Source organism: Chiloscyllium plagiosum, chromosome 38 (genome assembly GCF_004010195.1).
Source record: "Chiloscyllium plagiosum isolate BGI_BamShark_2017 chromosome 38, ASM401019v2, whole genome shotgun sequence".
In the NCBI taxonomy this organism is placed as follows: Eukaryota; Metazoa; Chordata; class Chondrichthyes; order Orectolobiformes; family Hemiscylliidae; genus Chiloscyllium; species Chiloscyllium plagiosum.
In genome coordinates this window covers 8,905,520-8,918,491 of record NC_057747.1, presented here as the reverse complement: position 1 = coordinate 8,918,491, position 12,972 = coordinate 8,905,520, and the positions used below count along the sequence as shown (strand labels likewise).

At 45.6% G+C, this 12,972-nt stretch overlaps 1 protein-coding gene across 1 annotated transcript in view; it reads right to left on the bottom strand.

Moving 5' to 3' along the window:
- LOC122541799 (glutamine--fructose-6-phosphate aminotransferase [isomerizing] 1-like) overlaps positions 1 to 12,972 on the bottom strand; it is an 86,887-nt gene that overhangs the window by 33,826 nt on the left and 40,089 nt on the right. Inside the window, exons 10-12 of the mRNA XM_043678794.1 lie at positions 11,024 to 11,187; positions 7,618 to 7,713; positions 3,575 to 3,672 (exon numbers count right to left, since the gene is read on the bottom strand). Of these exons, the coding sequence (XP_043534729.1) occupies positions 3,575 to 3,672; positions 7,618 to 7,713; positions 11,024 to 11,187 (358 nt within the window). The remainder of the gene's footprint in view (positions 1 to 3,574; positions 3,673 to 7,617; positions 7,714 to 11,023; positions 11,188 to 12,972) is intronic.

Here is a 12,972-nt window from a genome sequence, read left to right as displayed (position 1 = left end):
GGAGGAACACAACAAGTCTTCACTGACATTAACATCGAGCATTACAGTGCAGTGCAGGCCCGTCAGCCCTCAATGTTGCACCGAACTGTGAAATTAATTTGATGCCTAGTTAACCCACACCGTTCCATTATTATCCATATGTATGTTCAATGTCTATTTAAATGCCCTTAATGTCAGCGAGTCTACTATTGCTGCAGGCAGGCCATTCCACACTCCTACTACTCTCTAATTTTGTGTGGTTCCCAGCCATGGGGAGACGGTGGGAGACGGTGGGAGACGGTGGGAGACGGTGGGAGACGGTGGGAGACGGTGGGAGACGGTGATATATCCAGGAAAACCAGTGAAGAACAAAACTTAGCCAACCTCAATTCCTATAGAAAAGATGTTGTGAAACTTGAAAAACTGCAGAAAAGATTTACAAGGATGTTGCCAGGGTTGGAGCTTTTGAGCTATCGGGAGAGGCTGAATAGGTTGGAGCTGTTTTCCCTGGAGCGTCGGAGGATGACAGGTGACTTTACAGAGGCTTATAAAATCATGTAGGTCTTTTTCCCTCGGATGAGGGAGTCCAAAGCTAGAGGGCATAGGTTTAAGGGTGAAAGTGGTAAGATTTAAAAGAGAGCTAAAAAGCAACTTTTTCACACAGAGGGCGGTGCGTGTATGGAATGAGCTGCCAGAGGGAGTGGTGGAGGCTGGTACAATTACAGCACTTTTAGATTAGATTAGATTCCCTACAGTGCGGAAACAAGCTCTTCGCCCAACAAGTCCATACCAACCCTCCAAACAGTAACTCACCCAGACCCATTTCCCTCTGACCCATGCACCTATGGGCAATTTTGCATGGCCAATTCACTTGACCTGCACATCTTTGGACTGTGGGAGGAAACCCTCGCAGACAAAGGGAGGATATGCAAACTCCACACAGTCACCCAAGGCTGGAATCAAACCTGCAACCCTGGTGCTGTGAGGCAGCAGTGCTAACCACTGACTTAAAAGGCACCCAGATGGCTTTATGAATAGGAAGGGTTCAGAGGGATATGGAACAAATGTTGGCCAATAGGACTAGGTTTATTTAGGATATCTGGTCAGAATGGATGAGTTGGACTGAAGGGTCTGTTTCTGTGCTGTACATCTCTCTGACTCTGTGAACCTGTAGCTTAAAGAAGTAGGGGACAAAGCCAACAGACTCAGTGCTAACACCGTAACAACAAAAAGAAGTGTCACTAACTTGCAGCAGATTTGCCAATTATTTCAGCTTGGTGACAGTGCCCTAGTTTCAGAAGGTGGTGTGTGGCTAGGAGAGAGCAATCACATTGTGGGCCCTAACTGTGTCCTGATTTACATACAAATTTAGTTTCTGGAGAGCTGATTGCCTCATTATAATTAATGAGGCCTGCAGGGCCTGTCAGTGCTCAAGCCAGTTCAAGAGCCCCGCTCTCCATCCAGCTCTCTCCCAACTGGAGCCACGTGTCACGATTAGACATCAGGCAGTGTAGGCTGAGAGAGGTAGGCCCGAGGTACCCAGTCATTGTAAATTAGCCACTAACATGTAAACCCTTCCACACACATTTAACAACAGGAGTAGCCCATCTCCTTCTGGAAGTCTGGAGAAAATTGCAGTGGTTTGTGTCGAGGTTCATCCGAGCAGCTCCATGACGCAGGACGCGGTGCTCTACAAGCTGCTCCCCGGGACGCACACCAAGACAAACATCGACTGCGCCTGTAGGACCATCAACTTGGTGAAAGGCGCTGTTTGGTCTGCCCGAAACCTGTTGGTCTTCTAGAGCAAGGAGTTGACCCTGACAGAGTGTTGCAGACTGGCACATTCCAAGCTCCAGGACTACGTGCTGAGAGATGCACTAAAGCTGCTGCCAAGGCACAGTGGGGAAAGATCACTGTCTGAGGTCTTCCTGCTGAAGGTAAATGGGAGTCTGTTCAGTTATCGGACCCTCCTAGTGCCTCAAATATATGTCAATATAGTCTTTTTCAAGTAAGAAACGCCAGGGTACAGTCAAGCTCCAATGTTTGTTTCTTCATATGTTACTGTACAGAATCAAACTGTGTTAGTAAGATGTTTTAAAGATATTTAATGAATAAAGTAGATTTTTAAATTTTAAAAAATCTGAGAGGGCATTAAAATGAGCAGCACACAGTCAATTACTGGCTGCACAGAATGGAACACAGGATCAGAGGTAGTCCATTTGGCCCCTTTCAAGCTGCTTTCCAATGGAAACACATAGGGAATGAAATTCCAGACTTGGTTGTGATTTGGAGGGTGACTATGCTAATTGGAAACGAGCTGGATCAGACAGAACTCTGTCCCATTGTCATAATGAGCTGCAGTTCCCACTCAGGTGGCCCCTGCACATTCCAGGCAGGAAGCTGCAGCTTTTTCAAAGGTACCAAATCCTTTGAAAGGGAGGGCAGCAGCAATGTAAGCCATTGTAAAATCTTTCCCATTCAGAGAGAGCAATGGTGGATCAATGAAAGGAGAGAGCTGCTCAGATTTTGTGCTGCCAACCTGTACTTTCCATCACAAGATCAAGGCCTTGAGTTGGGGGATTGGAGGGGGAAGAGAGCAGGACCCACCCTGTAGAGAGTGTGGAGTGAGCAGCCAGGGTGACAATACCCAGAGCATTGGCATCACAACAAACAGACACTCTAATCCTGCCAGTCCCACAAACACACTCCTACAGACTCTCCCATAGTGTACCCCTGACTGGGACATCCCTTAAACCCAGAGACACACCATCAGAGACAGATAGACAGACAGACAGACAATCTTCTCCCTGCTCTTTGCCACATGTGGTGCATGAACAGAGGAGGGGGAAACAGCAAAGACCCAATCCTTTACTGTCGTCATTGGCTCAGAGGGTAACAGGCACCATGGCAAATGAAGTTGGCACTGCCCACCTGAAGGCAGCTGGCTTCCGATTCCTGCCCCTTCTCGATCAGTTCCTCATCCTCACCCTCAAGGATGTCACGATGGAGCCATCACAGACCTTCTGCTTTCCTCCCCACCTCGCATCCCTCGCCTGTCTTGTGGTTGGGATTATTGGTCGTCATGGGCAACCCTGGCGCCAACACACACGAAAGGGCAAACAGAGGACCAGGGCTCCAGGGAAGATGCACTAATTCGCGCCTCACCTCACATCAGCTCAGACAACGACACTGTGCAAACATTAGAGTCAGTATTGTGTCAGTCACCAGCCAGGGGATATGCCCAGTTGTGGACAAAACCCAGGCAGAGAGTGCAGAGGCCCACTTGCTCTGCCCCCAGGGGCTCTGATGAGCATGTCATCGGGACAGACTAACTGCATGTGCTGGGGCACCTACACCTGGAGACATGGGCGGGGGGGGTGCATTGTAACGGCCTATCAGACATCCCCGCAGTTACTGGCTTGGAGTCCGGTCTTGCCAATGACAAAAGGCCTCAGGTAGATGCTGGAGCCTATGGGGATATGGCAGGAACGTCCTTGGCACTGCCAGACAATGAAGAGCCTGTTGTCTGAGCTGCAGCATGGGAAAATGCACGAAACACACACACCGGATTCCAAAATCAAAAACAGGAGCATACCGCTAGTCCAGAGTGGTAACTGGTTCCACAAGCGATAATTAACAAGCGTCTGCACCTTCTGATTTCTTTAATTGAATCCTTCAGTCCACCGAGGATCACTATGAGACAAGCGAGAAACAAGTTAAAAAACTAAGGCTGAACGAAACACACTGACCAAATTGCATCATGCCACCAGAAAGCAAATGAATCCTCGGCCTCCCCTGAAACCCGAGACTGCAATCTCTTGGTGCACGGTCACCAACGAAAGAGAAAACCCACGTCTTCATCTCAATATGCTATCACCAACCCAAGCAGCTTTTACAAAACTCGCCCAGTCGAATTGGTCATTGGGATTTTGGATGGAGTTGGTGCCATTGAGAAAATTATCAGCCTGGAGTTTCCGTCACATTTGAGCACAGGAACATAGAGTCCTACAGATGCACAGCATAGGAAATAGCACAGACCCTTCAATCCAACCTGTCCATGCTGACCAGATATCTCAATCCAATCTAGTCCCACTTCCCAGCAGCTGGCTCATATTCCTCCAAATCCTTCCTATTCATATACCCATCCAGATGCCTTTTAAATGTTGCAATTGTACCAACCTCCACCACTTTCACTGGCAGCTCATTCCATACTCATACCACCTTCTGTGTGAAAAGGTTGCCCTTTAGGTCTCTTTTATATCTTTCCCCTCTCACCCTAAACCTATGCCCTCTCGTTCTGGACTCCCTGACCCCAGGGAAAAGACTTTGTCTATTTATCCTACCCATGCCCCTCATAATTTTATAAATCTCTGTAAGGTCACCCCTGAGCCTCCGACGCTCCAGGCGCAGAAAACAGGAGCAGGGGATAGGCCATTCAGCCCCTCTAACCTGGGCAGCTACTCACCTAGATCATGGCTGATCTTCTGTCTGAACACATCTTCTCACTATATCCCCATTTCCTTTGATGTTTTAATAACTAGACATCAATAAGTTTCTGTGCTGAACATAACTAAACCTCCATAGCCTTCCATGTTCGACAATTTCAAACATTCGCCACTCTTGGTAAAGAATTTCTTTTTCCAAGGATGTTAGTGGTCGAATTGATAAAGGGGAGGCAGTGGACGAGGTTTAACTGGGATTTCCAAAAGATTTTGATAAGGCTACCACATAAGGCATTTACCTGTAAAAATAAAGTACAAGGGATTGGGGGAAGAGTACAAACCCCACGGTTAGAGAATTGGGTTGCAAACAGGAAGCAAGGAGCTGGGATAAATGGGTCTTTTTCCAAGTGAGAAGCAGCGACGAGTGGGGTACTGCAGGGATCAGTGCTAGGGCACCAGCTATCCTCAATATATATGAAGGATTTAGATGAAGGGACTCAATGTCATAACTGGCAGATAACACAAAGCTGGATGGGAGGATGAGCTGTGAGGAGGATGCCTTTGGTGAGAGTGGACAAGCTGAAGGAATGGGCAAATGATTGGCAGGTGAAATACAATGTGAATAAATGAGAGGTTATCCAGTTTGTCGCAAAAACAGGAAGAAACATTCTTTAAAAGGTGATAGATTAGGAAAGAGGTGAGTGCAAAAAGATCTGGTGTCCTTACATACCAGTCACTAAAAGATGCAGCAGGCAGTGAAGGTGGATAGTGGTACGATGGCCCTCTTGGTGGGAGGACTGGAATACGGGATCAGGGAGGCAAAAGTGAGGACTGCAGATGCTGGAGATCAGAGTTAAGGTTAGAGTGGTGCTGGAAAAGCACAGCAGGTCAGGCAGCATCCGAGGAGCAGGAAAATCGATGTTTCGGGCAAAAGCCCTTCATCGGGAATGTTCCTGATGAAGGGCTTTTGCCTGAAACGTTGATTTCCCTGCTCTTCGGATGCTGTCCGACCTGCAGGATAAGGGATGCAATGCTGCAACTGTGCTCGGTGAAACCATAGCTGGAGCACTGAGGGCTATTTTGGCCTCTTTAGGTGAGGGAAGGACATTCCAGAGAGTGCAACAATCACTTAGCAAACCGATTTTTGGGTTCCAAGTACTGATAGATGAAGAGAGACTGAATCGGTTTGGACTAGAACTTGGAAGAATTGGGAGGCTGGAGGGAGGTGTTCCCATAGAAACCTATAAAATTCTAACAGGCCTAGACAGGGGAAATGCGGGGAGGAGGATGTTCTTGGTGTCTGGGAGAAAGTGAGGACTGCAGATGCTAGAGATCAGAGACAAAAAGTGCGGCGCACAGCCGGTCGGACAGCATCCGAGGAGCAGGACGGTCGATGTTTCGGGCGTAAGCCCTTCATCAGGAATGTGCTCAGTGACTGGTCAGACCAGAACGAAGGCTCTCAGTTTTAGGATACAGAGCATGGCCGTGGGGGGGGGGGGGGGGGGGGGGGCGGGGAGGGCATTTAGGAGTGAGGTGAAATGTCTTTACCCACAGAGTGGGGAGCCTGTGGAATTCTCTGCCACTGAAAGCATTGAGGCCAAAACATTGAATCTTTTCATGAAAGCATAACCTACAGCTCTTCAGTCTAAAGGGATTCCGAAGGGCAGGGGGAGAAAACAGGAACAGGGGACTGCATTAGATGATCAACCTTGAACTTATTGATAAAAATCACACAACACCAGGTTATAGTCCAACAGGTTTAGATGGAAGCACTAGCTTTCAGAGCACTGCTCCTTCATCAGGTGGTTGTGAAGGACACAATCGTAATACACAGAATTTATAGCAAACGTTTACAATGTGATGTAATTGAAATTATACATTGAAAGATATCTTGATTGTTTGTTGAGTCTTTCATCTGTTCGAATACCATGATAGTTTCATTTTTTTCATATGAAAATCACAAATTTTTTTTAAAAATGTTATATTCTCAGGTTAACTGTAACAATTGGTGTCAGCCAAATAATATGTTGAAGGTGTTAGCCCCCAGTGTTCCCTGTCTGTGCCATCGTGTTTAGCTGATTCTAATCTAAAAAGTGAGTTCACAGATCTTACATGAATTCATGCAGTTTTTGAGCAAAGTACAATGTAACTCCGCAAGTACAAATTCACTCCAGAAAAGTATATGTGTGCATGTGGGTTTGTGTGTGTGCGCGCGTGTGTGCGCCTGTCTGTCTGGGGTGAGGGGTTGTGAGTGTGAGTGTATGTGAGTATAGAGTGTCTAAGTCCGTGAGGGGGTGCATGTGAGTGTGTGGGTGTTTGTGTGTCTGGGGTGGAGGGTTGTGAGTGTCTGTGAGAGAGAGTGCATATGTGTGTGTGTGTGTGTGTCTGTCTGTCTGTAGGGGTGTGTGTGAGTGTATGTGTGCGTGTTTGTGTATACGTGTTTCCATGTGGTTCAAAGGGCCGAATGGCCTACTGCTGCTCCTATTTTCTACAATCTTCTTCATGTTGGTTCTGGGCGGCTTGACTTTATTCTGAGACTGTGTCCTCTGGGTCTTGACCTCCAAATCGTGTATGAAGGAATGCTAACTCCTTGCTTGGCACGATGGCTCAGTGGTTAGCACAGCTGCTTTACAACACCAGGATCACAGGTTCAATTCCAGCCTCAGGCAACTGTTTGTGTGGAGTTTACACATTCTCCTTGTTTCTGCACGGGTGTGTTCCAGTTTCCTCTCGCAGTCCAAAGGAATGCAGGCTCGGTGGATTGGCCATGCTAAATTAATCATAGTGTTCAGGCATGTGCAGGTTAGGTGGATTGGCCATGGGAAATTGCTCATAGTATTCAGGCATGTGCAGGCTAGGTGGATTGACCATGGGACATGCGGTGGCGGGGGTGAGAGTATTGGGTGGGACTGCTGAGGGGCAGTTTGGACTTGATGGGGTAAATGGCCTCTTTCCACACTGTTGGGATTCTCTGATTCCAACTCCATCAAACACCGCCATGTTGGCTTACTGCCACTAGGGGTCCCTACAATGGCAATGACCCAGATCGACATCAAAATCCGAAATGATTCAGTCATATAATCCACACTTTTGCATTTTACAACGAACTCTATTGGAACGGTGCCATAGACAGGACTAACTGTGGTACTCCCAGAGAGGACAACATATATTTGCACTTTTAAACATCGACTCTCACCTGTGTTATTTTCAAAATTGACTCTTCCCCTCATGGTATTTACCACCGATTCTGGTTGCTCAAAGATTTCTTTCTGCATAAAGGAGCTGTAGTTTCCTATGAAAAAGGTCAGGCAGAATAATCACATGAAAATATATTTAATGATAAAAGGTCAGACGATTTGGTGTGGGAAGATAAAGTCTCAAGGCTATGCTTGTAATAATTTATCAGGATGTTGTCTCCAGCTTCTGTTTAGCATTCGTAATTCAGTGTCAAAATCAATCTAAACATCTTAAGGCATGACAACATTGTCTCTTTTCGAGGTGCAGCAGGTTTAGCTCAAGCTGCTATGGAATACGGTGGCTTGGTGAATCTGCAATTTGAGGATCACATTCCTCACGATGGGATAAAAATATCAATATACCGCACCGAGAGAGTGACAACTGACAACGTGGACAGCAGAAACTGCTGAGTTCATCATTAAAAGCCAACCAGCTAATAAGTGCCAAACCTTACCACTACCAGACGCCCTCTCCATTCTCCCAATAGCTAACCAGGAATGCGAAATCTAAAAAAGACAATGTGCATTCATATAGCACCTTTCCATTATCCCAAAGGAGTTCACACTTAGTCAGATTATTTTCGAACGTATGGTCATTGTTGGAGGTTTTGGAAAGACCTCCATTCTCAACCCAATGTCTGAGACTCCTTTCCACTGAGCCAGTTATTTACTTGACCCTCTTTCAAACTAGACTACTACATGCATGGTTCACATGGGGGTCCTCCTGTACACTGGGGATATAGATTGGGTGACCATTTAGTGGGCCATGTTTGACCCAGAGTTTCCTGTCGCTCGCCATTTTAATTTTCCACCTTGCTCTGACCTCTCTGTCCTCGGTCTGTGCAGTTTTCCTGTGAAGCTCGATGCAGTTTTAAACGATCCTCTGCTTCCATCCCCACACTCCACAGCCTTCTGCATTCAATATTAAATCTAACAAATTCAGGTCACAGCCTCTGTCTTCACTTGTGGGGTGTTTTCTTTTCGGGGCTTTTTGGCTGTTTATGAGCAACACAGCCACTAGGTGGAGTAACAAATGTGCATGTGCAGAAAAACAACATGGCCGCAAGGTCTGTCTGGAAGAATTGCTGATTTACGTTATTACAATAAAGAACGTGGAAGGAAAAATTGCCGGGTTTTTTTTGGAAGAACACAATCTTTCTTCTTTAATGTGACATGCAATTTAGAACTTTACTCCAAATGAAATTTTTTTTGTTATGAGGCAGATGGTCCCACAACTTAGCACAGGAAGCAATACACATTGTTGTGTGTTTGTAGTTTATTAATCCAATTTCTGCTGGCTCAGTGGTTAGCACTGCTGCCTCATAACGCCAGGGACCCAGGTTCAACTGCACCCTCGGGCGATTGCCTGTGTGGAGTTTGCACATTCACACTGGGTCTGTGTGGGTTTCCTCTGGGTGCTCCAGTTTTCTCCCACAGTCCAAAGATGTGGAGTCCAGGTGCATTAGCCGTGCGAAGTTGCCCATAGTGACAGGCGATGTAGCAGGTTAGGTGGATTGGGGATAGCGGGGAGTATAGTGGGATGCCCCTTCAGAAGGTCAGTGCGGACTTGCTGGGCTGAATGGCCTGCTTCCTGTAGGGATTCTATACTCCCCTAGTTCGACACACTACATTCAGGAAAACCAGCCGTTATACATCCACCATCTTGAACCCGGCAAAAATGTTGTATTTTTTAATGAGATCATTAATGTCAAGTTGAACCTTCCTTAGCTAGAGAAACTGATAAAATTAACCAGGACTGGGCAATACACTAGTTATTGTACTTGCAACAAGTACTTAAAGAAGCACATTTGGCCAATCATGTTCCTGTAAGCTCTCAAACAGTTATCCAATTCAATGTAATCCTATTTTCCCATAACCCTGCAAACGTTTCCCTCTCATGTTTAAATCCAACTCCTGCTTTTAAAATTATTATGGAATCTAACTACACTGCAGGTTCAGGACGTGCTATCCTCAACATCAGTAAATTCTGCTCAATTTGGCTTAGTGGTTAGCACTGCTGCCTAATAGCACCAGGGTCCCAGGTTCGATTCCAGCCTCGGGTGACTGTCTTTGCGGAGTTGCTCTGGGTGCTCCGGTTTCCTCCCACAGTCCAAAAATGTGCGGGTTAGGTGAATTGGCAATGCTAAATTGCCCATAGTGTTAGATGCATTAGTCAGAGGGAAATGGGTCTGGGTGGGTTACTCTTCAGAGGGTCGGTGTGGACTGGTTGGGCCGAAGGGCCTGTTTCCACACTGTAGGGAATCTAATCTAACCTAATCCCGAGACCAATCCCTCCCAGGAATTGGGTCATAAATCACAGAGAGTAGAAATGAAAAGGAAAGTGACTGACTGAATTAGAAAAGATTCGCAGCATGCAGTAAAACAAACAGCAAAAAGGCAGAAGCGAAGGATTAAAAACAGGTGAAGATCAATGCTCACATCAAACGTTTTAGGAACTATTTGCTCAACAAACATAGCTAGATCGGTTTGGTCTGAAACACTGTCAGGAACTTGAGGAAAGACACAAATTGCAGAACGCTGGCATGCAGTTTCCTAATGTTTGTCTTGTTGAGATGCCTGAGGTTTTGCAAGCAGACAGAGCAGAAATAAAATAAGGTCATCCAATTCCTCCAGGTCATCATTCAGCTTGTATTCTCACTCCTGACTTTATTTAGTACTGCTACTAGATTTATTTGAGTTACCAATCTTTTTTCAAATGTATTTTTTTTCCCTTGGATTTGGTGTCAGTAGCAAGGCCAGGATTCGTCACCCATCCTTAAGTACCCTCAATCAGAGTAGCTTGCTTGGCCATTTCAGAGGGTGACTAAGAGTTAACCAGATTACTGTTGGTCTGGGCCAGGTAAGGATGGCAGATATCCTTCAAGGTTTGTGGAAAGATTTTCTTCCCTCAAGGACGTTATGAGGGAGAGGCAATGGCCTGGTGGTATCATTGATAGACTATTCATAGACCCAGGTAACGTTCTGGGGAGCTGGGTTCAAAACCTGCCATGGCAGATGGTGGAATTTGAATGCGATAAAAATCTGGAAAGAACAGTCGGATAATGACCATGAAGCCATTGTCAAAAAAAAAACTCATCTGGTTCACTGATGTCCTTTAGGGAAGGCAATCTGCCATCCTTACCTGGTCTGGCCTACATGTGATTCCAGATCCCGAGCAATGTGGTTGACTTTAATTGCCCTCTTGGATGGGCAATAAATGCTGGCCCAGCTAGAGACACCCCCAACCCATGGGTTAATAAATGATAGAAGCACTTCACACACACACTCTTTAGCGCTTGTCTTTCAATCAACACCCTCATGTTTTTCGTTTCTTTCACAAGTTGCCCAGATTGGTCTCACTCTTACCTTTCATCATCTGCTGCATCTCCACTTGCAGGGTTTGAATGCCACGTGCCGGGCAGTCACTTGGCGTGCGTTCCACCCGATGAATCGAAAGGCAGCCTGCGACCACCGCTGCCACGTCATTGTCCTCCAGGAAAATCACTCGGTTCGTGTGTTCAATGATGGCGCTGGGGGGGAAAGAAAAACAATCGCCATGGCAACATACTGCCCATTCATCACCAGACCACAGGTCATCATGAACAGTACCTCTGCAAATGCAATGTCTTTAAAACAAAAATATTTAAAATGTGAGGAAGTCCCATTGGGTGTTCTAGTCATAAATAAGCTGAAAAGAAAGTAATTTCTCCTCTTAGCCTGTGAAGTCTTTCCATTCTGTCTGGAGGACATTTATACTTTCCCAGAATTCCTTTTTCTCCATGATGACACCCTCTCCTCTGCCATTTTGTGGCTCATTAGCTGCTCAGGCAGTCAAAATTTAATGACTGAAAATATAAAATCACAGCAACGTTTGGTTGCAATCATATTTAATTGATCCTGTTATTGATGTAGCTCAGTATTTACAGACAAATGTTGCAGGACAGTTTTGGCTACTGTGCCAATACCAGCCCTTCCTTGTTACTGGGGGTGGTGATCCAAGATGATGGTTATTTATAAGCTGGGAAAATGGGTTAATGGAACATTGGTAACATTAACCTTCTTCTGAAGAGGGGTCACTGGACTTGAAACATTAACTCTGCTATCTCTCACCACAGATGCTGCCAGACCTGCTGAGTTTCCCCAGCAATTTCTGTTTTTTGTTTGAGATTTCTAGTTCTTTGTTTATATGACAGTTTCCGAATACACTTGTGCTGCAAACTGAATGGATTGGTTCTTGCTGGACAATGAACTGACCTCAAATAACCCTCACGTTGTCAATTCAGATCCAAGCCAGTCAGGGAGACAGAAACTGAGACATCCACTTCTGCAGACAAAGTTTATGGACTACTTAGTCTTACAACTGCTCCCAATCCCCAGTATTGCAGTTGTTCTCGATGTATGTACATATTTCCCAATCAACCAGTTCAGAGATACATACCTCTGGAGCAGGTGGGGTTTGAACCTGGATCTTCGGGCCCAGCAGTAGGGACACTACCACCGCACCACATCAGCCCCTTTCCCATGTACAGAGATAATTTCTAATCAACCAGTTCAGAGATGTTATGACACACCTCTGGAGTACATGGGACTTCAACCCAAATTTCCTGGCTCAGAGGTAGAGACATTATCACAGCACCACAAGAGCCCCCCTCTCCCCACCCTATGCACACTTTTTTTTAAACCTATTTTTCCAATCAACCTGTTCAGTGATGTTATTATACGTCTCTGGAGCAGCTCTATGCACGCTTGCACTGACAATTAAGAGCCACCACCTGTTTCGTGCCAATTTTAAATAAACACATTAAATGAACCAAATGTGATTAACCAAACATTAACACACTCCACCCTGTTCTCTTCTCTCACGCTTTCCCTTCTTATATCCCTTTCTTACTCTCACCTTGCTCCCGCATCTTCACCATTAACGCACTAATAAATTGACAAAAAATACTAACAAGCCAAATACAGAATGGAACCACAATTAACTGAAATCCTTGTTAATTTTTAAACCTTAATAACTGATTATGTCATTTTGTGTTTTTCTGGGGATATATATTTTTTGGCATGATCAGTATCAGTTACCCATCCCTAATTGCCCTTGAACGGAGTGGCTTGCTTGGCTATTTTGGAAAGCAATGAAGAATTTGCTGTGGATCTGGAGTCATATGTAGGCCAGACCAGGTAAGGATGGCAGATTTCCTTCCCTAAAAAGGACATTAGTGAACCAGATGGGTTTTTGCAACAATCACTGGTAGTTTTATGGTTCCAGTTGACGAGATTAGCTTTCAATATCAGAACAGTTATTCACATTTAAATTC